This window comes from Ambystoma mexicanum, chromosome 11 (assembly GCF_040938575.1).
Source record: "Ambystoma mexicanum isolate Mex_15411 chromosome 11, UKY_AmexF1_1, whole genome shotgun sequence".
NCBI lineage: Eukaryota > Metazoa > Chordata > Amphibia > Caudata > Ambystomatidae > Ambystoma > Ambystoma mexicanum.
The window spans coordinates 1,185,501,430-1,185,528,394 of record NC_090934.1 but is presented as its reverse complement, the minus strand read 5'-3'; the positions used below and the strand labels follow the sequence as shown (position 1 = coordinate 1,185,528,394).

Sequence of the window (26,965 nt, the reverse complement as noted above, 5' to 3'; positions counted from 1 at the left end):
GGTCTAGCACAGCCTGACCAAGAAGCAGAACGATTACTCCTGCTGCGCTGGAGATATTTGACAGAGCTCAGCGGGCCCTTGCTGGGTGTGTGTGCAGAGACGAATAACGGCTGCCGAGGGAGCTTCCTGTGGGGGCGGGCCTAGCGCCTGCTTGTGGACAGTGAAAGGGTGAAGCTGCTGAAGCTCGGTGCGGAGATAGAGTACATGGGAGGAGGCTGCTCGCAGGCATGACACATTGCTAACAGATGCTGGGGTGGACGGTGCCTGAGTTCGCCACGCTCATCCCGTGCCGCGGGGAGGAAGAGGAAGACCCTGGGTCGCCGGCCCTGTTGCGACCAATGCTGCCGAGGTGGGCGGTGAGGGAGGCCCTGCCTATCGCCGCGGACCTGAACAAAGCGCGTTGAGTGCTGACCACCGTGAGGCTCTGAGGAAAGTTACAGCCCAACGGACTGAAACTTAAACAGAACTTTGGCGGCAATTGTGATTCGGCAACCTATGCCCTACGCCACGCATGGGGAACCATGTGTAGAGACTTCAGACCCTGCCAGAGTGTGTGACCGCACTGACTAACTTGATACGCGTGTGCTCTGCCATTACGCAACACAACGAGGTACTTGGAAGTACATACGCAAGCCGCCAACTGGCATATTGGATCCCTCTGGTGAAGGCGGCCCCGTACTTTCGCAGGAAGCTGGATACAGATTGCAGGAATAAATGCTGCTGACCCAACAACATTGGCATACTGGAACTGCAACGCCACACCGGGATAGCACAGAGCATAGAGAGACCCAGTGGAGTGGGGCGACTGCATGCTCCCTGCTAACCCGGAACAGACAACGTATGTGACTAATACTGAGGCCTGGTCCCGCACCGTGCTCACCACTGTGCTCACCAGCAGGTAGGCGTCGGAGTGCTTGGCTACCATATACTCCCCCTGGAAAGGCCGACTCCCGCAGGTTCAACCCACAGGTACTACAAAGGTTTTTTTTTGTGTTCCCCTCAGTGCCACCAAAAGACATTTTAATATCAAACTCTGAAACTCGGGGCCTCGACTGAGAGCACTAAAGGATGGGAAGGGGAACGTGCTGAGAACCCGCATCAGGTTCAGGCGGAGAAGGAGGGCTGTAGTTGACACGCCAGTAGCGCTTTTGGTTACATTCCAGGGGCAAGACAAGAGGTGAGGGTCCGTGGTACGGATGTTTTGGGGCATCGCAGCCTGCACAAGGACTGAACGGCTGCCATCCAGGGTCGGTGTCACTTGGCTCTCCCCTACCCGAGTTGGAAGTTCTGTATATCAAATGGGGGACCCGGTCCTTAGGATGTAGACCGTCACGAACACTCAGTAAACCTGTCGGTCTCCCTCTACCCTCCCGGCCCCCACAGCCTGAGAAAGAGGGCGTGGGCTGATTCGCTGTCCGGAACTGCGAAACACATGAATTGAGAACAGAGTGACCTGGAAACAACAAGGGCGCAAAGGGTGGAGGTGGTGCTGCAGAGATCATTTAACATCTGTGCCAGCGGATCTTGGCACGCACTTAAGAATACGAGACTGGCAGACATAACGGAAGACTACTGTTAGACAGAGAAAAGATCTCTAGGCCTGCTTGCATCATAGAGCACATAGTATTGAATATTGTAGAGTTGCCAGTGGTACAGTATAATACCTAAGGGAGCACCCCCAAAAAGAGCGCTACAATTGACAAATTTGCTAAGCCAACTGCTAAACTAATGGACGCTGGAAGCGAAGGGACAAGTGGTCAAGCGGTGATAACCCCGCCATCGCCGCCGGAAGACCGACAGGGAGTCATGCAGCAAGGATTCGCCTCCATTAATGACAAGCTAGATGGCATTACTATCAGCATTACCACGATCCGGGCTCAGATGGAAAAGACTACACAGCGCATCACAGGAACAGAAACGCGGATTGGCACGGCGGAGGATGCCATAAAGGCATTGCAGAGCACAGTGACAACTATGGCGAAAGATCTAGGCACCATCAAGATTAAGTGCGAGGACCTGGAAGTGAGATCACGAGAGAACAATCTAAGCATCATAGGGGTGCCAGAGGATGCCCTGAAAGGCCCCATGGAACTAGCTGTGGAGGAACTCTTGAAAGACCTGCTGAGGAACGCGGGTTGGTCTCAAATGTTTGTAGTGGAGCGTGCGCACAGAACACTGGTGGCAAGACGTAAACCAGGCGCGTTCGGTTTTGAAGGTCACGCGGGTAAAACAAGATCAGAAGATAGGCTCCAGTGTGACTTGTATTTTCCCAGAATATACGTTGGCGGTACAGCAGGAGAGGCGCATATTTATCGGGGTCAAAAAGCTACTGAGAGAGCATAAAATACCCTATGCTATGTTAGACCCAGCTACGCTACGCATGCAGTTAAAAAACAAGACTTTTTCATGTTCCCAGACGAGGCAGCATCATTCGTGCAGGCCAACATTCTCCTACCAGAGTAGCAGTTGCCCAAAGAAAGGTAGTGACTAAAAAGATGCTGTGCAGTATACCTATGATGATACCGAACATGATGGGTGCTCTGGACCTCGCTAGTGCATATGTCATCTAGAGTTGTGTATTTGGTAACGCTTGGTTAAACATTACCTCAAGGTCCGAGCCAGAGCCAGTGGGTATGTAGGGTCTACAAAGGGCTATGCAGTACACCTGTGTTGGTACTCAAAATGTTGGATGTACTGAACCTCGTAAGTAACTCTGTAAATTCACAATGTGTTTTTGGCAACATTGGTTTATAGCGTTCACAGTGCTTTCAGCCCGGCTAAGGTTTTAATAATGTGTAAGCCGGGAACTCTAGTTGCCAAGGAAGTAGTCGCCCCCAATGAGGGTGCACAATTCTGTTCAACAGGGTGGGGGGAGGGGGGGGGGGGAGTATGGGAATGGGGCAGAACATAGTCAAAGTTCGGGGTACTATGAGGGGAGGAATTTGGGGGAGGTTGGGGTGAAACAGTTATGAAAATGCGCAGGTTGAGTACAACATATTACTGCCGAGTTGGGAGATGGTACATGGTTATGGAGACTGCCCAGAGACATGTGAGAGATGATGTCTAGAAGTGGGCCGAATGGGCTAAAGTTACTGAGTTGGAATGTGAGGAGCTTGGGCATACCCATGAAGATGCACAAGGTGATGGCATACGTAAACAGACAAGGGGCCCAGATACTGTTCTTGCAAGAAACGCATCTATTAGAGCACCAGGCGTGCAAGGTTGTCCCGGGATGGGGAGAGCAGCGCTATTACACTTCTTACTCGACAAGAGCCCATGGGGTTATGATCCTGGTCCACAGGTCACTCCGATTCACACATTATACAACAGAAAGCGATCCTTCTGGCAGATATGTGATGGTACATGGGAAGCTGGGAAGTGCGGAAGTCTTACTGATGAACATATACGGTCCTAATGTAGACGATTCAGAGTTCTATGAGGAAGTGTTTCGAAAGTGTGGCAAATATCCCACTGCATTAGTGATCTGCGGCAGCGATTTTAATACTATTCTCGAGATTTAGCTAAATCGCACATCCGTCGCGTCCAGACCCTTGACGAGTGCGGCATGTACAATACACACACACACACACACAAACACACATTGCAGATCTGGGATTGAGGCATGTTTGGCACGCTCTGCATGGGACACAGAAGATCTCCACATTCGACTCGTCAGTGCATGATATGCACTCCAGTATAGATCTTTGGTTAACATCACAAAGGGTGCCGAGTTGAGTGACAGAGACCCAGATACTACCCAGAACACTGTCGGATCACTCCCATGTGTCACTCTTGCTGAACATCCCGGAAGGAGCTCCACAGAGAACACAATGGTGTTTCAAGGCCACATCCCTGCTAGATCCAGTGTTTAGTTCAAGTATGGCGCAGCATGTCACTGACTTCTTTGAAAATAATGAGGGATCTGTGAGTAAGCAGGCTGTCTTATGGCAAGCGTTTAAAGTTTAAATGCGAGGGGTTGCGATGTCCACTGTATTTGGGGTACTCTGCATTATTAGGAGAACTTAAGCGGCAACAGGATTCCCTAGCGAAATTACAAGTGGAACATGAGGAAAACCCGTCACCACATATTAGCAGAGAAATTAAAACGCAGCTGGATGAATATCGAGAAGCAGCAGACAGAGAGCTGTGCTATTTTGATAGCCCGGCAGCGGCGCGCAGGTATGGGGAGCAAGAGAGGCCAGGGAAACTTCTAGCACAGATGGTACGTAATGAGAGAGGCAACTCAACCATTCCTTGCATAACCAGGCGGCAGAGTGGATGAAGTCTGCAAGGTGTTCTATGGCTTCTATGAGAACCTCTATTCACCTCAAAGTGTGGCTACAATCAGTGAGATCGATGAATATCTAGCCAAGATACCCACAACGCTGCTGTCGACAGACGCTCGCAATGTGTTGGACATACCTATACCGCTGAGTGAGATAAAGGAGGCAATTACAAGTTTACCAGGAGGGAAGGCCCCAGGTTCAGATGGGTTGGGTGCAGAGTTTTACAGGGAATTCATGGACGTGCTGGCTCCCCGTCTCTTATCAGTGTGGGCTGAGGGACTGAAACTGGCAGACACAAAGCGGGAGGCAGACATCACCCTGTTACTGAAGCCCGGGAAGTCACCAGAAGACTGTGGGTCGTATTGACCACTGTCCCTTAACACAGATGCAAAGATAAATCGCAAAGATATTGGCCTCCTGACTCAATCCGATAAGCCCTACATTGTGCATGAGAATCTAGAGGGATTCGTACAGGGTAGATCTACAGCATCAAACATACAGAGGTTTTATAACATATTGGCAAGGATACCACAAGATACCAAGGGGGTTGCAGTATCCTTAGACATGCAGAAGGCATTGGATACTGTATACTGGCCATTCTTGTTCAGGGTGCTACATAACTATGGGTTTGGCCCGAACTTTATATGGGGGGTGCAAATCTATATATGCAACCGTATGCTAAAGTGTGTGTGAATGGGGTGCTATCTTCAATACTGACACTAGCGGGAGGCACCAGGCAGGAATGTCCGCTTTCGCCTTTGCTACTCGCATTGGTGATAGAACCCTTGGCAGACCTCATGAGGGCATGCCACGCACGGGTTGGTATTACCAAAGCTTGACGAGTGGAGTTGATAACACTATATGCAGATGGCATCATGATGTATGTGAGGAACCCTGGAAAATATCTGCAGAGGATACTAGCTGCGGTCCAAGGGTTCCGGAAATACTCAGGTCTCCGTTTGAATAGCAACAAGTCTGAAATATTCCCATTGATGGACAAGACGGCTGAACCTAGTAATCTGTTCGGACTGCGATGGATGCCCCAGTAGATTAAATATTTAGGTGTAGAGATGGCATGCTCAGCAAATCTGGTACGCTCCCTTAATTACGACACACTGGCTAATGCAGTGTGTACTAAACGAACGATGGAACCAGCTCTCCATCTCATTCATGGGACGAGTGGCACTAGTGAAAATGATTATACTGCCCAAGCTATTTTGTCTCTTTAGTACGATACCATTGTGGCCGGGCATATCCTTTTTAAAAAAAATAACTGGTGCATTCTCCACGTTCGTGTGGAAGGGTCAGGTAAGGGCCAGCTGAAGCGCCTCACATTGCTGCTCCGGACTACGAATTGTATTACTTGGCAGCTCAGGCATACTATGCGATGCATTGGATGGAGGGCGGTCCGCACACATCATATGTGGACTTAGAGAGGCAGGGGAAGGGAAAGGCTACTCTGCTGCATGGTGGGGCCATCGGCAAGCAGGGAAATGGCAACCAGCTGGACCCAGTGTTAGTCACACAGCAGGCAGGTTCGAGATTGGTTCGCCACCCCAGCAATACCATAATGTACAGCCCCTGTATACCTATCTGGGCCGCACCTTATCTGGACCCATCAAGAGACGCAGTATTGGCAGCACACTGGCAGGGATTGGGCATAATACACTTTGGTTACTTGTACCGGGATGGCCCGTTTGTGACCTGGAATGATATTAAGATACATATAGTGGACACCCCACTACAGAAATTACAATACAATACTTTAGACTCCGCTGTGCGATGGCATCTGTGTGTGATGGATTCCTGCAAGAACCACCCTTACATCAAAGTCTGAACTACGTAATTTCCTCTGGTACGATGAAGAAAACCGCTTGAGCGTTATGTAAACTAGCATTCTCAACAAGGAAGGTACAAACACCAGATATCAAGGGAGAGTGGGAGGGAGACCTGGGTATCACTTTCACAGAGGCACATTGGCTGCAATTGTGCAGGCTAACGAGACAGATATCATTCAACTCCAGGTACAAGCCGATTCACTTCAAAATATTGAATAGAGTACACCTCACCCCAGCTTGCCTTAAAAAAAGGTATGTAACAGACAAGGGAAGAGGCCCGAGGTGCGGAAATGAGGATGCTGATATAATGCATATGTTGTGGTCCTGTGGGGCACTTTCCACGTACTGCGGTAAGGTGTGTGATGCGCTAGAAGACATGGTGGACCAGCCTGTAAGGTGGGAACATACGTCGTGCATATTGGGCTATGTGCTTAAAATGAACCCATTAAAGCGGAAACTTATAAATATAGGACTGTTGCTGGCTAAACGTGCCATTTTGATGCGGTGGAAGAGTAAAAATTCCCCCACGGTTGAGGAATGGGTGAGTGATATGAACTGGGCAAACGACAAAGAAGAGTTGTACTCCAGCCTGCTGCCCTTAACTAGTCGACCAAGGGACATATGGGGAGCTTTCCGCCAATACCTGATTAGGAGATGGGGGAGGTGACGGAAATGTAGTGCTGTAAGCGCTTTACCCGAATATGGGTTGTTGAAGTGACTCCTGTACAATGCATTATTCGACTGTATGGATGTATAATGTAGCTCTGTGCAAAACTAAATCAATGTAAAAAAAGAAATAAAAAAGAAATCAAGGCCAGGGCAGATTGGATGGAGGCTAGAGTCAACCTGGAAGGGTTCCAATATAAGTTCACAAAAAGTATTTCAAAATTGAAAGACTCCATAAGGAGGCCCACAGCCAAGAGATCCTCATTGGAAGAATCGATGCTCTGTGTTTTGATGCTAAAATTTAAATCAAAAGCAATGGCTAAACCCCCACTTGGGCGCCCCATGTTGCCTCTGGTGGACGGTTTAGTAAATGCTGTGTACCCCTCTAGGTCAAAGTGTTGTGCAGCCATAATCTCTTGTACAATAATGATGCGTTTATCCTGGGAAATGTCAGAACTCAAGAGAAATTTAGCCAAGTTCGCTTGGCCACAGATGTTCCAAGAGGAAATTAAAGTGTAGGTTTAGTAGCCAGCTTTCAGTCTTTTCATCCGATTCTTAAAACCGTGCTTAACCTCTTTTTCTTTTTACATACCTTTTTCATTTTTTGTGATGTATAAACATTTTATTCTCCTAATTTCAGCTCTCATTTCCCTTTTCCTTTCATCCACGCTCGGATCAAACTTGTGAGTTTTTCTGATAGTTGCTCTCTTACTCCTCCTCCCGCCTAAATCTTTTGGAAGCACAGAGCTTACTTAATGTTTCAGACAAAAATTCAATAAAACGTTCCACTGTCAATGTCAAACTTTTCCAATCATAACTGGTGGCCTCAGCCACTTTTACTAAGGGTCCATTCACTTTACTACTGCCCTCTCCCGCCACATTTCGAGTATAAGTTGGTGTATTAAAATGGAGTCAAGCCCAACCTGCCCGCAATGATTCTGCCACATCCCCAGAGTCTGTTTGAGCCTCAGAATCTACTTTTGTTTTTTCTGTCCCATGACTAAGAACAATTACATCTGTGCATCTCTCATGTTTAGCCATTCAATTACTTGCGTACAGCTCCTAACACCTAAGAAGGGCCCATAGTCACCACCACCCATGTTGGAACCCATCATTTGTCTCATATTGGGTACATGTAGACTTAGTTGGACACAAAGACAAGGCATAAAAAAGTCTGTAGGTTTGCCAATTAAATTCCCACTTGTGTAGTAAAGCTAGCTATTTACGTTACCCTGTTCAATCAAAGTACAGCTCACCCTGCATTTCTCTCTTGCCTTCAGAGCCCTCTCCACCCTCTTTTCTCTGTTCACTGCAAGTTCAAAGGGGCTGAGAGAGAGAGAGAGAGAGAGAGAGAGAGAGAGAGAGAGAGAAGCAGTAATCATCCCCTCCACTCATGTGCCAAAATGCCTGTGTGGGAGTGCTACATAATTTTCTTTTTCAAATAATTGCAAACCAGGAATAAATCACGATAATACTTTTATTAAGCTAACTATTTCCTGTCTGCCAAAGACCAGTATGGGTTAAACATCATCTTTTTTTTTTAAAAGTCATTCAATTACATTTCTAAAAATGTAATTTGTATTTGTTACATAATGCATAATTACAGTATTGCTACTGTAAAACGCTGCATTGTCTCCATGCTTTACAGTGAAGTGCATCTAAATCTCATAGTGTCAACTAGATTTCATTTTGTTAGGGAAGAATCATATTGACAAATGGACACTTTTAAAAATGTACATGACCGCACAGCCAAATGCTTTGATGGCAAACATAGTTCTGTGGCCTGCTGGTTAAATACAGGTTGCAACTAATGCTCAACCCATGAGCTGATCCCATACTTGACATTCCATCTCACCCTGTTGCTTTATACCAGCTACCCTGAAAGTGAGTTGGCTGCAAACTACAATATTCCACCTAGTTTGCCCAGATCTCTGCCTATGTCATGCCATCCACTCTGCTTTGTCGCTTACATAATGAATACACAAAAGATAACTAGATGTTTACACAAATTAGCGATCAATAGTTTCATGCAGTCTGTACATCTACAGACCTGCTGCAATACTGCACACTGTAGTTGACCTCCAGAGCTCACTTGGCTCTATGATTATGATTGCATTATATATTAGCACCTGCAGTAGAGAGAGATGGCCAAACTGTTTTCAGAGCCTTTTTATCATATCTATCTATTTATATCAATTCATGCAGCGAACCTTTTTACAGACACTCATCCAGGGCTCACAACGTTGTTTTGCCCACTCAAGTAGATTTTAAGAAGGGCCAGTACCATTTGCAGGGGATGTTGTAAACTTGCAGGTCTAGTGGAATTTTAAAGAATTTGCAAGGCCTGACTTACCACACTAATGTCTTACTTCAGTGGTACACAACTGCTGTATTGCTTGTTTTATATCTAGGGTACAAGTATCTTCTGGTGGCATTGAAAACATTAATACAACATTGCTAATCAAATGGGTTTGTTTGCTAATCAGGAAAATGTTAATTAGGAAATTCTGCTAATCCATTTTTGAAAACGAATGTATGCCTTGCAAAATAGAAACATTTGGAACCCAATCTCTATGGCCTACCATTGTGTCTACTGAGGCCACGTTTTCCCAGAAAATCTCACATTGTGTACATATTGACTTAGTTGAACACAAAGCAATAGCGACTGGAACAGATCCTTGTGGCCTACCACTGTATCCACTGAGGCAACCTTTTCCCGGACAATCAGTTCATACTGTGTTGCTGCTGTTTTAACCTCCGCCATGTCCGGGCCCCTGCCAGATTTTTTTTGCGAGTTGAGTTGGACATTCATCCTCCGAGAAGTTGCCTATTACTATCATCTGAGACTTTTTCACTACCTGCCCCAATGCTGTAACAGTATTCCTCCTGTTGTCAATGAGCGACTCGGCGATGGTGAAGTTCTGTAAGAATTTCCGTGATAACCTTTTAACATTTTTCTTTTTGTTTTTTTATCAGCAATGTTATTTGTTTTCTCTGATGCTTTTTTATACACCGGGGGGATGCCTTGTGTTCGGAGTTATGTCGCAATGGGCTATAGCGTTCCCTACTAAATCATCAACTGTCTGGCCGTCACATTCTATGTTGTTGTTTGTTATTCGACACTTGGGTAAATCAGCCCAGACCAAAGGGTCCTCCAGTTGAGATGCATCTCCCTGGGATGGGGCAGCCGCATTTTGAAGTAATAAAATAGCCTGCGTCAGGTCTGACGGCTCTTTGTGCGAGTAAGGTTGCGATAAGCCCTTCAACTCCAATTGGTTTGTCCAAAGCTCCAATTTATTCTGAATTGCTCGCAAAGTGATTGTGTGCATTCTCACTTCAGATTGGATATCCTCATACAATTATGCCAATGTTGAAATCACTTGTTTCAAGGCAATCAAAGCAGCCTGAGTATTTGCACCTGCCCCCTCTTTATTCATTTGGAGTGGTATACTCCCCATTTCTTGAAGCCGGGTGGGGAGTAGAAACGTATAACGATATTGAAGCCTCACTTATATCACAGTCCTCATCCGTATAAAAAGATGGAGTAGTTAACCCTTGGTGGTCTCCCCTTTTCCAGAGAAACTACCACCTTTAGTATATATGCATCTGTTACTGAGTTTGTAAGTAAATGAATGCATTCACTTTTATGCGATGTATACTCCCACCCCCCTTTTCGATCCGCTTATGCCTTCCTCTGTGGCTGTCCCATTGCCTACAACCCTGCTCATCAACCCCAATGACACTTCTGTGGGAAGGGGCTGTCCGTCAGAGGTATGCCCGTAGCTCTTTTCCTCTTACAGTGATGCAGGGAGGGGAAGTTCTCTTGTCATTACCAGAATTTGTTTGTGGATGGTGTAATCAGTCCTTTTAGAGAGGCTCCTTAAACAATGCATTCTAGGGGCCTTACTCTATATGTGAATCTTAGAGATCTTCATTCGGGATCAATATAGAAGTGATTCTCAATAACACCTTGTTTAATGCTCTATACAGGTAACTTTCCAACGTGCAGTTAATTCAGTCCCCAATTGTGGGTTCAAACGGAAGAGACAGATCGCAAATAAGTAATTTTTAGACAATAAAATGTGTTATCTCTGGATGAGTATAGGCATCCTGCAAGCTCTTATAAAAACGAGACCCACTGCAGCCTGTTGAGTCCCAGTCAAATCAACTGCCAATGTGATTAGAGCACTTCCCACAAGACTAACGTGCTTGACGGGTAACTTTCCAGCAGACACAGTTGATTCAACCCCCATATATGGGTTTGAATGGAGGAGAAAGATCGGAACTGATTAACTTAAAAAATGTGTTATCTCAAGACGAGCACAGGTGTCCTGTGGGTCTTATGAGTAACAGTTGGTTTCCAAAAGTCCAATTCAAATGAACTGCTGGTATCATTAGAGCATTTCCTGCTGGACGCCTGCTCTTTCACAACCTTTACTACTTTATTTCCACACATCACCCCCATAGCTTGCCTGCAGGTAACTGCAGGCAACTGTTCACCACTCGGCTCTGCGGGTGCCCAGATTGAATCCAGGCTCCTCCTTGTATCAGCACGGCAATAGGCAGTATAGGCAGACTCTACCACAGCGCTAAAGGCAACTGCTCACCACTTTGCTCAGCACTCCATTGCCCAATACTCAGTAATAAACATACATACATCCACCATAGGTTCTTAAAATGCTGTCAATTACTTAAATAAGCACAGGAGGTAGATAAAGTGATACAGTTATACAAGTGATTTTCCCTAACTTAGGTAGTCCAATCTGTCAGAGGAAGAAGGCAAAAGTAACAGGAGTCACACGCTTCTCCCCTAAATGTATCTGTAACAGGTAAGTTATTTGTGTTGGTGATTGTTCAAAAGAAGAGATGCAACAAAGTTACTAGGTAAGTAAAATGGGTTCTTACCTTTCAGATGGTACTACCCAGGTTCAACGACCAAAAGGCTGTACAATGGAATGTTGGGATATAAAGAGACTGGTTTTCAATGTTATCCTATGGAAGAGAAAGTGGGGAGGGAAGAGTTGTAGGGGAGGGGGAGAGACAAATGCTTTGCATATACTTACCCCCCCCGACTCCGATTGTCCCAGATGACTTGATGTGTCCCTGGAGGTAGGATGTCCTGCTGTTGGTTCCGGTGAGAGGTGCCCGGGAGCTGCGGGTGCCAGGATTCTTCTTGTCAGTTTCAGATGCAACCCCAGGCGATGTAGAAATGCAAGATTTACCAATGCAGGCCTCTTTAGGACACTTCACAGGACGGGAGTGGAGACGAGTCCTAGCGACGGCCACCACACACAAACAACGCAGGTGACCTCCCAGTCACTGTGAAGAAGCTTTTTCAGGATCAAATCCCTTGAGGCTGAGGCGCTGAAATGCGCAGGGAAGGCGACTTGCACCACGAGCTGGCGACCACCAAAGTTCCAGGTGCAATCGCGGAACAGCAGCGCTTCTGGCGAGGTAGTCCAGGAGGGAGCTGGTCAGTCCACTGAGTGGTGCAGGGACACTTCCTAAGACCTCAGGACAGCAAGATCATCGAGAAGGTGTTGAGTCTAGTTGGTCCCAATAGTACACGGGCTGATGTACCACTCTGGGTCTTCGAAGGTCAGGTAGTCTAACAGGCCCTCACCGGGACAGACACAGGGAGGGATGACAAGCCTCTTCAGGGGTCTTCTTCGGGTCTTCAGTTGGCTGTTTGTCTACAACGAATTACTTGGCTCCAATGCTGATCTGAAGAAATTGCTGCAGGAGTCCTCTTCTTATCCAAAATCCAGCCTGGAAACCAGTCCAAACACACCAATGCTAAGGATATTCACCATTCAAACAGCCAGTAGTTGTCAAATCAGGAGCAACTATTGGTTTTACTTATGCCCCCCAGCTAGTCTCACTGGCACCACAGATGTGGAGTGGAACCAGACCGTCCCACCCACTTCCTAGGCCACACACAAAGGCAGCACTAGCCTGCGAAAGCATCAGCCTTCCCGAGCAAGTGCATGACCTTATATGGAATTTCCTGACCTGGAAAGGCAGGAAGAAGGACAAACTGCAACATTGCCAAAGAACAAGCGTAAATCTTGTTCTGTGGCCGTTGGCCTTGTTTAGTAGCCATACACGGTAAACATGAATGTACACACTAGAAATTACACAAACATGGTAAAAATATATCTGCTGCCACCAGCTTGTCGTTAGCCACATATAAAAGTAACCAAAATTCCCATGTGTAAAGGGGTAGGGTGATATCCCCATTGCACTGCATTGAAAGATGCTGTGTGCAATTTTAAAGTTACAAAAATGTGAAAGTTAAAAGGAAACATTTTATCAGAGTACTGCTCTGAAAGACCGATAAGTTTCCCCATAATAAATTAGCAAAAGCCAGGGGAAGTGAAGCTGAAGGCTTTCTTTCCCTTCAAAAAGTCAGAACACAGAAACTATGGAGGGAAGGTTGCCAAAAGAGAAGTCTTTCCTAACACGCCCTCCCCTCAGGCAGGAATGCATTTGTAAGGCACAGTACATTCCTGTAGTGGAATGCACTGTGTACATGCAAGGTTCACCCACACACTTGCCCTTATACATGTTACCTATTGCTGGTCTAGTCTAACATGCGCTTCTTGCCAGACATCACGCCTGCGAGATATCACTCCCCATTTACAAAAAAGGGTTCAGAGAAAGCCATGGACACCCCCATTCCGTAAGGCAGTTTAGTGTGTTCCAAACCTCAACCTGGTTTGCCTAGAATACCAGCCTAATGCTTACAAAAGTAATCTAGTCAACAAAGCTTCATAAAATACACAAATACCAACATCTACAAAATTATAAAAATTCATTTTAATGCTGTGAAGAAAGAAGAAACTAAGAAGATTGTTTGATCAGGAGTAAAACAATTAAAAAGGTGTTTACTACTGTCCAACATAAAAAGTCACTCCACCCTACAAATCTCACCATTTCTTACTCACCAAGAGTCAATTAACACACTCCAATGGGGTGTTTGAGTGCAGATTTTGAAGCCTGTTGCAGATCATTTTGTAACTCAGATACTGGATTGGACATTTTGAGCCATGTGATGTCCTTTCACAATAAATAATTTTAGGAAATCTTGGGTGGTTTGAGAAAATGAGCTGCTACTGAATAAAAAGAGCATTATAATTACTCCTGTCTCCGGTCTTGACATAAAATTCATTTGAAAGAAGCAGGAAAGCTATATGATGTTAAACCTCTGCAAGTTAATAACTGCATATTGGAAGCCAAATTAAAAATGTGCCCAGGGGTGGATAAACCTAGAGAAAGGCTATACAAAATAAAGAAACATTGCAGCATCCATACCCACTTGGTGAAATACAAGGCTTGAATCATTTTGCATTTGTTGTCCTGTGCTGGTAACGTTTTAGGAGCTGAATAGCACATTATTTATTTATTTCAGTGTTATGGTTCAGATAAAAGTATAAACCTTTCACTTGATACAAAAACATGACAAACAAGATCAGTTAACATTCTCATGCAAAACAAATATAGAAATATCCAATAGCGACATTTTGCCCCATGGCTAAAGCCAATGGGATTTATATAGTGCAAATCCAGCTAGAGTAAAGTACTCTGCACAAAAAAAGGAGACTTCAAAGAGCGTATGACTGGGAGAACAGGAGAAGGGAAAAGGATGAGAGAGCTTAAGAGGAGGGGGGAGTGACTTTATCAGGGCTCAACGGGTGACATATTCCACAAAGGGCAGACGTTTCAGTGTCTTCATAAACACACAGTAGAGGTGGGACGGATCAAATGTGCATCAGTGTCTTATCCCAATGTTCAAGAGCATAGCAGGAGAAGGCCAATTTCTGGTTCTTTCTTCCTTGTATCTCTTAGATTCTTATCTGGTGACATTATGCTTCTGGTGCAGCGACAGCCTCCACAGATGGGGATAATTTCAACAAAGTAGAATGGAAGTTTGGTTGGCAAAGCCTTGTATGTGAAGCAGGTGATGTGGGAGTGGAACAGAAAATAGTGTAGCTCTCTTGAGGATTGGTGTGGTATGTTTAGGTATTGGCCACAGGTGCACTTTATCTTGCATTACTTCTTTAATGCTCTATTTGTGATTTGTGACTTATTTATACTTGCTCTTGTGTCTTTTAGTGTAACATTATGCGCATGTGGCATACTCACTTTTAGTCAATCCTATTGAAGTGGAGTTTGCTAAACACTTAAAATTATGTCAATCCATCAGCTGCATTTCGAATTGGAAAAGCTCCAAAACTGCTTAATCTTATTTCAAGAACATCTCACATTTAAGGTTGCAATTTTGTCAACCTAAGTTGGAATAGTTTGTCCTTTGGAACCTACCTTCCCTTCCCTCTCTTTGTTAATCACAAACAGTCACCTTCCTAACAGTCTAATCTTTACTTTAATAGAACGTACTCGGCCCACAGGATGGCATGTCCCAGAATATTTTGGAGACTGACCTGCGGTATTAAAAATATTCCTTCATACATCCAAATATTCCAAGGTATACTACTTTTCCTACTCTCCAAAATCTCCTTGTAACACATTCCAATTGATCCCACACATTAAAATAAACTCATATTTTCAACATTGTAAATTCTATGGTCCACCTACCAGACAGATATGCAACCATGCAATCAGAAGACATTCTTCCACCGCTTCATCCGCCCTTTGTTTGTGGCACCATCCCCTCTTATTTTTACTCTGCTCCTTTCCCGTCCACATTCCTGGCTGGGGCACAATATACCGGGTCTTGTACAAGCCTGGGCGCTGAGACTGCTACAGTAGTGATTTAGCTCGGTATAAAGCACTATTAACATAGTAATAAAGAGAACTATTCACTACTTCACTTTTAAAAATAGGCGCTGAAAAATATATTTTTTTCTAGGCACTTGACAACGATTAATTGGCGGACATAAATAATCAAAGATGGATTGTGGGGACTTCCCTTGCGGGATCCCAGCATGTAGATCTTGCGAGAGTTTGTGCGTGAAGTGCGAGTAAAGCAGGATTCGTGCCAGAAACGGACCAGAGGCACTAGACTTCACACGGGCCTCTGCGCTCCTCCTGCTGAGGGGAATTAACCCTCCAAGAGCCGGTCATCCATAGTCCCCTTGAGAAGAGCGTAATTCCATGGCTGAGGACAGCCTCCTTGGAGCTCAAGGTTACAAGGGATATCAGCACCCTTTGACTGGTACCATGCAGTGAAGATAACTATATAGGGTAGCAGAACAGAACTGCAAGTACTGGCCCCTTCCCTGCCCTGGACACAAATACCCCTGTTACTCCACTTACTTCAGGTGTAAAAATAAACACCTTATTCTACTATACAAGTGTCCTGTGATCACTCAAGGCCACAACATATTTGGCGACGAGGACCAGAAAACAGCCGCACAGCAACCGTGCAGGGCGCCACACCTCCCCCCCACCTTTCTCCAGTCCCCCGACAATCCTGTGACAACTATGGGAGCCATTGTTTTCCACGTATCTGGAGGCATTAGGAGGCTATTTGCCAGCCAGAAAGAAGGCCATGCTGCTCAACGCTATGGGGGTTGAAGAGCAGCGCATCTTCGCTGGGTTGAAGGCTGTGCTCACCACCAACGAAAACGATGATGTCTACAAGGAGGCAGTTTGCTGCATAGTTAAAAGAGTCTCCAACAAAGAAAATGTGGTGCTCCACAGACTGAAGTTTTACACAAGGAAACAGGAAGGTAACGAACCTATCAATGACTAAATCACCAGGATGAGAGAACTGGCGGCATTGTGCGGATTTGGGGACAACGTGGAACAAGTCATCTGCGACATGCTAGTGGGCCATACCAATTCCCGCAATGTCCAGGACAAATTCATACAAGAGAAAGAATTGGACCTGGATAAAGCCATACAAATTGCAAGGGCCGATGAGGAAACCTCGAGCAGGCACAGAGAAGTTAGTGGGCCATCACCTGGACCCGAAATGGCCACTGTGCAATGGAAGGGGCATAGAGAGAGACAGCCACGAGAAGCCGACAGGGAAAAAGGACCAAAGTTGAGAGAAGCACCCAAGTGTCACAGATGTGCCAGCATCAAGCACATGGCAAATGATTGAGATTGTCCCGCAAGGAACAAGGAATGCTCCAAGTGCAGGCGATTTGGCCACGTTGCCGTAGCATGCACGTGGTGGGAAAGGAATGTCGCCAGCGTTGACGGCGACAGAGGATCAGTACGACAAGCCCATGGTGATCATGGTCAACTCATCTCGGGCAAGAAGAGTAACCCCATTGCGTGGTGAGAGTGGATGGAATGTAAATGCGCGTCAGGGCCGACTCGGCGTCCGACCATCCTCCCCATCCAGACATACAAGAACATGATAGGACGCAACTTGGTTGAACTTAGAAGCACCAAACAAAGGCCAACAGACTTTGGGGGAGCCACCGTAAAACTATTAGGCTATATCAGAGCCAAAATTGAATTCAAGGATAGGTGCACCACAACGAACGTCTACTTTTCGTCTGAGGGCCCAGCTGTATTGGGATGGGACGACCAGCATAAACTGAGCATCCGGCTAGACTCCAGCACCGCTGAACAAGTGCTGCTGGTCTCCTCAGGAGGAGCGCCAAACCTAAAGGAGGCATTCCATGCGTTGTTCTGCGAAAAACCCAGGAAAATAAAAAATGATGTGCACAAAATACGTCTGAAACCAAATGCAGTACCGGTCAGGCCCCTTCCAGCGAAGCGAGAAGAGCACTCGAATCCCAGCTTCAGAAAATGGTAAATGAAGGAACCATTGAAACAGTCAAGTCGTCTGAATGGTTAAGCCCGGTGGTCCTCCTAAAGAAGAAATCCTCCAATGAGTTGAGAGTGTGCATAGACCTATGCAGCCTCAAGCTGGAAGTAGTCACGGACAGTTCTCCATTGCCCAGCATCAACAAAATCATACTAATGATGAATGAAGCAATGATATTTTTAAAACTTGATATGCGAGATGCCTACCATCAAATGGGTCTGCATAAGGCCTCACGCCCTCTCACAGCTTTCAACACGCCATTCGGCACATATCAATATACACGAATGCCATTCCGTTGTCATCTGCTGCGTTAGCATTTCAAAGAATGATAAACTCCATGCTGCACGGCATCGAAAATGTGTTGTATTTCCAAGACAACACCCTGGTATATGCAAAGGACACAGAAACCCATGACAGAGTACTGAGTGAAGTACTGGGCAAACTACAGAACGCTGGAATCCACCTGCGTCACGAGAAGTGCATATTTGGTACTGGTGAAGTAGAGTACCTGGTCTACCGCATCTCGAAAGAAGGGGTAAGCCCCAAGAAAAACCTGCTACAAGCCACAGTTGATGCCCCAGCCCCGACGTTGGGAGACTAACTTCGGTCGTTCCTGGATCTCGTGGAATATTGCACAAAATCCATTCCAAGATTCTCAGAAACCACATCGCCTTTGAGAGAGCTCCTGAAGAAAGGTGTGAAGAACACAAGGGAATCCCAACAAGTCGAGGCTTTTGCAAAAATCAAAAAGTGAATCCTGCACGCACGCTGTCTCAAACCGTTCAATCCCAAATGGGAAACGTACATAACAACAGACGCCGGTGCATACGGATTAGGTGACACCATTACCCAAAAGAAGGGAGACACAGAAAAAATAGTTGCCCTTGCGTCGAAAGCGCTATCCACCTTAGAGAATAACTACTCTACCGTTGAAAACTAAATCCTTGCGTGTGACTGGGCCGGTGAGTATTTCAGGTTGTACGTTTGGGGAACCAAATTCTGCTTAGTCATTTACCACAAATCCCTAGTACACATGCTGACCCCTGGCGGCACAAAAACGGTGACACCACGACGAGCAAGAATCTCCGCCAAACTGCAGGAGTATACATATGAGATTACTCATATTGCAGCTGGAAGAACACCCAAGCGGACTGCATGTCCAGGCTACTGGACCAAAGTACCCCGGGAACCACATTCCTCAAAGACGAATGTGTGGTGGTATCCATAGGAGATCTAAGGAACAGAGACTTTATGGAGATGAGCGAGCTACATTGGCAGTAAGAAATGGAACAGGATGATGCCCTGGGCCGAGTAGCAGAATAGGTCTGCAAAGGGTGGCCCAGTGAGAGAGCTGTGCCGGAAGGTCTGCGAACATATTGGAAAGTCAGCGGCAAAATCACAGAAATGGATGGCCTAATAATGAGAGGCGACCGACTAATTCCCCCAAGAGGCATCCGCAAGTTGATATTGTGCAGAACGCATGCAGGTCATCTGGGCAGCAATATGGCACGATGCAGAGTGCGCAATGCGTACTGGTGGCCTGGAATGGACCAAGATGTAAGGGCAATGATCGAAAGATGCCATGATTGCACTAACAGCGACAAACGACTGAAGGTGAGGCAGGCTCCCATGATAACCACAGAAATCCCACACTGCGTCTGGCCCAAAATAGGGCTATACTTCATTGGCCCACTGGATGGCACGTCGAGTGACAACAGGCATAGGGTAGTCATGGTGGACTATTTCTCCAAGTGGGTCGAAAATTAAATTTGTGACGGACATCACTACAGGCACAGTTATAGAAGAACTCAGCGCAGTTTTTCAAAGGGAAGGGCTCCCCAAAGAGATTGTAACGGACAATGGAGTGAAACTAGTCTCCAGGGAAATGGAAAGCTTCCTAAAGAAGCACAATATCCATCAGTTGAGAGCAAGTCTGTACCACTCATAAGCCAACGGGCTGGTAGAAAGGGCCAATCGGTTCATCAAAGGCGCTTTACAACTGGCATGCACATCAGGCATGAATCCATACAAGTTTGTCAAAGAGGCTTTAGCAGCACATTGCCTGACGCCAAATGCCATCACAGGAGTATCTCCTTTTCATTTGCTGAGAGGGAGAAGGGCTGCATCCACGCTGGTACCACCGTGGCTACACAAAGTCAGAGAGGACGATGACATCACCATGAGCAACATTGTCTTCAGATTGCAAAAGAACAAGATCATCACGAAATCTTAAGGTGACAACCGGAGGGCAGCCCATCGCACAGAGATCAATGAAGGGGACTTGGTGAAAATACGCCTACCCCACAAAGATACCACAGGCTCCAAATATAGCAAGGCCATAGAAGTCACACGGAAAGGAACCAACCATGTCCACACCAGTGATGGAAGAAGGTGGAACCTGGAAAGAGTGGCTGTGTACAAGAAAAGGCTGTCCACTACCTGCCCCTGCAGGGGAGTAGGAAATGACCATGAGCAATCGGGTTTAGCAAGCGACCCTCAACAACCAGAGACAGATGTCACGGAAGAAGGGAACCAAGGTGAACATGCCCACATGAGCTCCACACCACGCCACGGTCTAAAGAACCACATCGGGAAGCAACCTCAATGGACCCAACCTCATTTGACACATCCCGCATAACCACCCAATCCCCATGTGTAACCACCAACCAGAACAGGCCCCAACGAGAGAAGAAACCCAATCAGGTTTGCAGACTTTGTCATGGACTAGGAACCATCTTTTCCTACGGAAGGAGGTGTCTGTGTGTGTGTGCGTGGGGGTGGGGGGGAGACTTCCCTCGCAAGATCTCGGCAGGGAGATCTCATGAGAGTTTGTGCGTGCAGCGCGAGTAAAGCAGGATTCGCGACACAGCCAGAGAGGAGGCACCAGAGTTCACACTGCCTCGGAGCTCCTCCTGCTGAGGGGGAATTAGCCCTCCAAGAGCCTGTCATCCACAGGCCCCTTGAGCAGAGCGTAACTCCATGGCAGAGGACAGCCTCCTGGGAGCTCTAGCTTACAAGGGATATCAGCACCCTTTGACTGGTACCATGCAGTGAAGATAACAATAAAGGGCAGCAGAACAAAATTGCGAGTACTGCCCCTTTCCCTGCCCTGGACTCAAATAGCCCTGTCACTCCACTGACTCCAGGTGTCAAATTAAAAACCTTATTCTACTATACAAGTGTCCTGTTATCACTCAAGGCCACCACACGGGTAAATGTGAATGTTTCCAATGTAAATAATTTAGAACTTGGCTTTTCAGGAATAATGAGAACAATTCCGAACAATTATTGCTCAGTTAGTGGTCGAACGGGAGCTCATGAAAGTTGAATTTTAGAAATGCACAAATACATATGAAAGCGGTGAATGGTATTGGTCTTAATGGCGAAACGAAACTAAATGAGTTGACGGTACAATCCCATTAACAAGTTTCGCTTAGTGAAACGTAGTACTTGTCTTTGCGTTAGAAAGCTGGCTTTAAGTGGTTACAATACTACTCTTTCGCAAATGGTGTAAACTAACCATAGTACAACTGAGATGTTCAGGAATTTATATACACCTATACAATATATTATTAAAAGGCAGTCTAAGAAGAAGAATTTATTGAGCAGCCTCTGAGATACGGAACTTGTCCCAAAGGGGCGTATCTTTGATCGTGTCCCCACCCACATTTCGGTTTTCCTCGGGAAATTCTCTGATTTCTTTCCCTCGCAGGTGGGTACTAGCAGGACATGTCATGTCAGCCTTTCCCACTAGGAACCCTGAACGGCTCTCCCCCCTCACGGTCCTTGAAGTGCATGTTTGGTTGCCCTGCCCTCAGCTCACCTCGGATAACCTCCATGGTAGCGACTAGTTCCTATCCGAGAAAAGAACCATCGCAATGGCGCGCCCACTCTTCTTCACGTGACCTCTGATGTCATCCGTGTGATTTCCGGCCGGAGCAGTGAAGCGGTTCCGCAGCACGTTCAGTGAGCGGGAATTCTGAAGCTCTGGCTGCCTGTGCGAGTGCATCCGGACCCCGCCAGCCTTGCAGCGGATGGGGTGGGCATTTTCCGGAGGTGGGCATTATTTCCTCTGGGGGCCCTGCCTGCCTTTGGCTTGCAGCGTTTGGGGTGGGCATTTTCCTTAGAATACCGGGAACGTTTCTACGAGAGCATGGAGAGTCCTGAGCGGCAAGGCTCTGACTGTTCGGTTGCAGAAACAGCAGCAACCAGTTTGCTCTAGACTGGCGGTAAATACAATTAGCATTTTCTTCTGGATACCGTGAACTTTCCTGCAGACACCCGATTTCGATAGGGGAGCGGGAAATTACATTTACTTTAAAAATCATGCTCAGCTATTCAACATGAAAGGTATGGAGGGCTACCAGGGAGACCGTGTATAATCGTGTTTAACTGATCACAGGGGGCTAATAGAGTGATTTAATGTTTCATGAGGGTGTGATTATTAGGATGGGTGGTTTTAGAGGGGGTTGGCTGGGGCTATCTGCTTGTGATTCGGGATTGGCACACAGGCATCTGTTGCAAGGGGGAAGGGACATCTTGCTATTTGGAGGGAGGATGGGGCATTATGGTATTGGTCTAGACTAGAGGGAGGGATGCAGCACCTTGGTGGGGTCTGAATGGTGTGGGTCTGGTGGGATGGGGCACATTTGTGTGGATCTGGAGAAAGGGGCACATTGGTGTGGGTTTGGAGGGAGGGATAGGGACAGTGGTGTGGGTTTGGGGGAGGATTGGGGTTCATTGGTGTGGGTCTGGGGAGGGATGGAGGCCATGGGTGTGTTTCTGGAGGGAAAGATGGGGCACTGTGTGTCTGGAGGGTAGCATGGGTCATCTAGGTGTGGGTTGGGAAGTGGGACGGGGCATCTTGGTGTGGCTCTGGAGGGAGGTGGTGGGGAAACATTGGTGTGGCTCTGGAGGGAGGTGGTGGGGGCACATTGGTGTGGATCTGGGCGGAGGGATGGTGCACATGGGTGTGTTTCTGGAGGGAGAGATGGCTCACAGTGGGTCTGGAGGGTGGCATGGGTCATCTAGGTGTGGGTTGCGAAGTTGATTGGGGCATATTGGTGTGGCTCTGGAGGGAGCTGGTGGGAGCACATTGGTGTGGCTCTGGGGAGAGGTGGTGGGCCACATTGGTGTGGATCTGGGCGGAGGGATGGTGCACATGGGTATGTTTCTGGAGGAAGAGATGGTGCACAGTGTGTCTGGAGGGTGGCATGGGTCATCTAGGTGTGGGTTGGGAAGTTGGAAGGGGCATCTTGGTGTGGCTTTGGCGGGCCGTGGTGGGGGCACGTGGGTGTGTTTTTGTAGGAAGAGATGGGGCACAGCGGGTCTGGAGGGTGGCATGGGTCATCTAGGTGTGGTTTGGGAAGTTGGACGGGGTATCTTGGTGTGGCTCTGGAGGGAGGTGGTGGGGGCCCATTGGTGTGGATCTGGGCGGAGGGGTGGTGCACAGTGGGTCTGGAGGGTGGCATGGGTCATCTAGGTGTGGGTTGGGAAGTTGGACGGGGCATCTTGGTGTGGCTCTGGAGGGAGGTGGTGGGGGCACATTGGTGTGGATCTGGGCAGAGGGAGGGATGGTGCACATGGGTGTGTTTCTGGAGGGAGAGATGGGGCACAGTGGGTCTGGAGGGTGGTGGGTCATCTAGGTGTGGGTTGGGAAGTGGACGGGGCATCTTAGTGTGGCTCTGGAGGGAGGTGGTGAGGGCACATTGGTGTGGCTCTGGAGGGAGGTGGTGGGGGCACGTTGGTGTGGATCTGGGCGGAGGGTTGGTGCACATGGGTGTGTTTCTGGAGGTAGAGACGGGGCTCAGTGGGTCTGGAGGGTGGCATGGGTCATCTAGGTGTCGGTTGGGAAGTTGGACGGGGCATCTTGGTGTGGCTCTGGAGGGAGGTGGTGGGGGCAGTGCATCTGGGTGGAGGGATGGTGCACATGGGTGTGTTTCTGGAGGGAAAGATGGGGCACAGTGGATCTGGAGGGTGGTATGGGTAGGTGTGGGTTGGGAAGTGGGACAGGGCATCTTGGTGTGGCTCTGGAGGGAGGTGGTGGGATGCCTGGGAGCGAGGATTCCCTTCACCAGAGAGGGGTGTGCGACCCAGCAGATGGCCAGGGATGCCTGGCACGGGTGGGTTAACCTGCTGGGGATGTCCCCAACCACGCACCAAAAAGGGAGCCCTGTGCAGCCCCCTCTCCTCACTGAGCCTGCCTCTGCGCTAGTTGGGGCGCGCACTCCTCTCTGACCTGCCAGCGTGTAGGCACACCCCGGTCAGCAGGGAAGCCCTGAATGGGGGCAGCCGGGAGCCGAGGGAAACCTGACTGCTCTCGAAGGGCGCCTCCCCAGGCAAACAGGGGCCCCGCACGCCAGGCATGAGCCCTGAGCCATGGTGCAGCTAGTTTACTCGACGGTGAGCTTCAAGGTTCCAGCCGCCCACATCTGGGCGTGCGATGGCCAGGCCCGCTGGCGCAGTGGGTGACCTTCCCGCTTGCCCAGGTACCTGGAGCTGGGCCCTATGCGGCCAGGCTGGGGTTTTGAAGACTCTAGCGGTCCCCTCCCTACCCCCTGTCTGTACTGTTTCTGGCCCGCCTCGCTGTCTGTCTCCCAGCCCCCGCAAAAGGGAAGTGGAAGGGGTTGGGGAAGGATGAGTGGATTAGGCTGGGTGGGCAGGTGACGGAGCGGCCTACCTCCATCCCACTGGGAAGCGCTGTGCTGCTGCAGGTGGTGGTTAGGCTTCCCAGGCTGAGCACTTGGATTGTTTATTTATTTTTAAACCACAATGGTTTCAGTCGAGCTAGATGGCGCTGGGCTGTCCCGCCACAGGCAGCGCTGCCTCCCCCGACCTCTCCTGCATCGGCAGGGTCAGGCCGACGTCTGGAACAAAAAAAAGGTCCCTGTGACTCTTGGCGGTGGATCACTCGACTCGTGCATCAAAGAAGAACGCAGCTAGCTGCGAGAATTAGTGTAAATAGCAGGACACATTGATCAACACTTGAATGCACCATAGGGCCCTGGGTTTTTCCCGCGGCTACGCCTGTCTGAGGGTCGCTTGTACATCAATCGCCCCGGGGTTCCCTCCCAGGGGCGTGGCTGGGGCTGTCGCAGGGACCCCATTCCATTCATCCTCCTATGGTCAGACCCCGATCAGCACCGTTGCTGGATCCTTGGATCTGGTGCACAAGCTCATTGCCGATATGTCCTGGCTTCCCCATTTTCCCCGCCTCATGCTGGTTTCGGGGCGGCTCGGTGGCTGGCGCGCCCCGGATGTGGCGGTGGCAGCAGGCTTAAAAAAGCCTGGCGCACCTTCACCCTACCCTGGGACACCTGGCCGTGCTGTGTGTGGCTCTTTGGTGTCCCACGGCTGTCGGCGCAGGATGACCATGGAGCGCGGACCTCGTGACCATGTGGGCTTCGGTCGCAGATTGGGATAGAGCACACTTGCCTGCACCAGAGGTACAGGGCTGGGGCAACCCCCGTACGGGCCCGAGGCCAGCTGCCCTGAGTTTTGTGCTCCCCGACCATGGCCTCTTCAGACATGGTGACCTGCTGAATGTAAGCATATTACTATGCAGAGGAAAAGAAACTAACCAGGATTCCCTCAGTAACAGCTAGTGAAAAGGGAAGAGCCCAGCGTAGAATCCCCATTCAGCGGCAGGTGTGGGAAATGTGGTGTACAGAAGACCGACTCCCCGGCATCACTCAGGGGTCTCAAGTCCTTCTGATCGAGTCTCACCACGTGGATGGTGTTAGGCTGGTAGCGGCCTCTTGCACACCGGGATCAGGTCTTCTTGGAGTCAGGTTACTTGGGAATGCAGCCCAAAGCGTGTGGTAAACTCTAAGGCTAAATACGGGCGCAAGACTAATGGCCAACACGTACCGTAAGGGAAAGTTGAAAAGAACTTTGGAGAGTTCAAGAGGGCGTGAAACGGTTGAGAGGTACACTAGTGGGGTCTGTGCAGTCCGTCCACAGGATTCAACACGGCAGGCAGGTTGGTCACCTGGAACGGTGGAGGACCTTGCGGGTCTGCGGCCCGGGCACATCCAGCCCAGTAAGGCGCATTTCCTCTGTGGCGGTGCACGATGACCGGCTGGGAAGGCCCCAGGGGGCAGGTGGCTCTCTGCTCCAGCAGAGTGTGTTACAGCCACCTGACAGCAGTTTTGCTGTGCCCACTGGGCTTGGGGAGATAGACTGCCACTGCGCCCTTATCCGGCAACCATCCTGGCCCCTCTTGGGGTTTGCTACAGTAGCAACAGGAGGCGGGGCTCCCGATGCGACTGTGGTGAGCTGCCCCCAATACGCCCGACCACGTCATGCTGCCGGGCGGAGAGGCCCACAGAGGGTGCCAGGGTTCTGAGGTGATGTCGGTTTACCACCCGACCTGTCTTGAAACACTGACCAAGGAGTATAACATGTGCCCGAGTCAGAGGGCCGAATGAAACCCTGTGATCTAATGATGGTCGGTCGGTGCTCGCCGATTGCAGTGGCATCCTGTCGCGGTCGGCCCTCCACCAACCCGTCTCGCCCACTCTGTCAGAGAGATGATGCATGAGCGTGTGTGGTAGGACCCGAAATATGGTGAACTCGGCCTGGTGGAGGTCTGTAGCGGTCCTGATGTGTAAATCGGTCATCTGACCTGGGTATACGGACAAAAGACTAATCGAACGATATAGTAGCTGGTTCTCTCCAAATGTTCCCTCGGGATAGCTGTCGCGCGGCTCCCCCCCATTGCCACCCTCCAGCACTTGCGGCTACCTGGTTGATCCTGCCAGTAGCATATGCGTGTCTCAAAGATTAAGCCATGCATGTGTAAGTACAAACGACTTTTCAGTGAAACTGCATCTTTTGCTTGGATAACTGTGGTAATTATAGATCCAATACATGCCGACGAGCGTGGACCTCCCGGGATGCATGCATTTATCAGACCAAGACCAATCCGGGCTCGCCCCGCTGCTTTGGTGACTCTAGATAACCTCAGTCTGATCGCACATCTATGTGACCGCGACGATGCATTCAGATGTCTGCCCTATCAACTTTCGATGGCACTTTCTGTGCCTAACATGGTGACCACGGGTAATGGGGAATCGGGATTTGATTCTGGAGAGGGAGCCTGAGAAACGGCTACCACATCAAGGAATGCAACAGGCGCCCAAATTACCCAATCCTGACTCTGGGAGGTAGTGACGAAAAATAGCAATACAGGACTCTTTCGAGGCACTGTAATTGGAATTAGTACATTTTAAATCCTTTAACGAGGAGCCCATTAGAGGGCAAGTCTGGTGCCAGCAGCCGTGGTAATTCCAGCTCCAATAGCATATATTAATGTTGATGCAATTAAAAAGCTCGTAGTTGGATCTTGGGATCGAGCTGGCGGTCCCCCGCGAGGCGAGCTACCACTGCCTGTCCCAGCCCCTACCTCTTGGTGCCCCCTTGATGCT

At 48.6% G+C, this 26,965-nt stretch overlaps 1 protein-coding gene and 1 pseudogene across 2 annotated transcripts in view; one reads left to right on the top strand and one right to left on the bottom strand.

Annotated features, from left to right (window-relative positions):
• Positions 1-21,450, bottom strand: part of MPI (mannose phosphate isomerase) — a 404,206-nt gene extending 382,756 nt beyond the window's left edge. For both annotated transcript variants that reach the window (XM_069624514.1, XM_069624515.1), the window contains exon 1: positions 21,361-21,450. In XM_069624514.1, coding sequence (XP_069480615.1) covers positions 21,361-21,376 — 16 coding nt within the window. In that variant the 5' untranslated portion in view covers positions 21,377-21,450. The remainder of the gene's footprint in view (positions 1-21,360) is intronic.
• Positions 21,451-24,427: 2,977 nt separating this feature from the next.
• Positions 24,428-24,577, top strand: LOC138505275 (5.8S ribosomal RNA; annotated as a pseudogene).
• Positions 24,578-26,965: the final 2,388 nt, after the last annotated feature.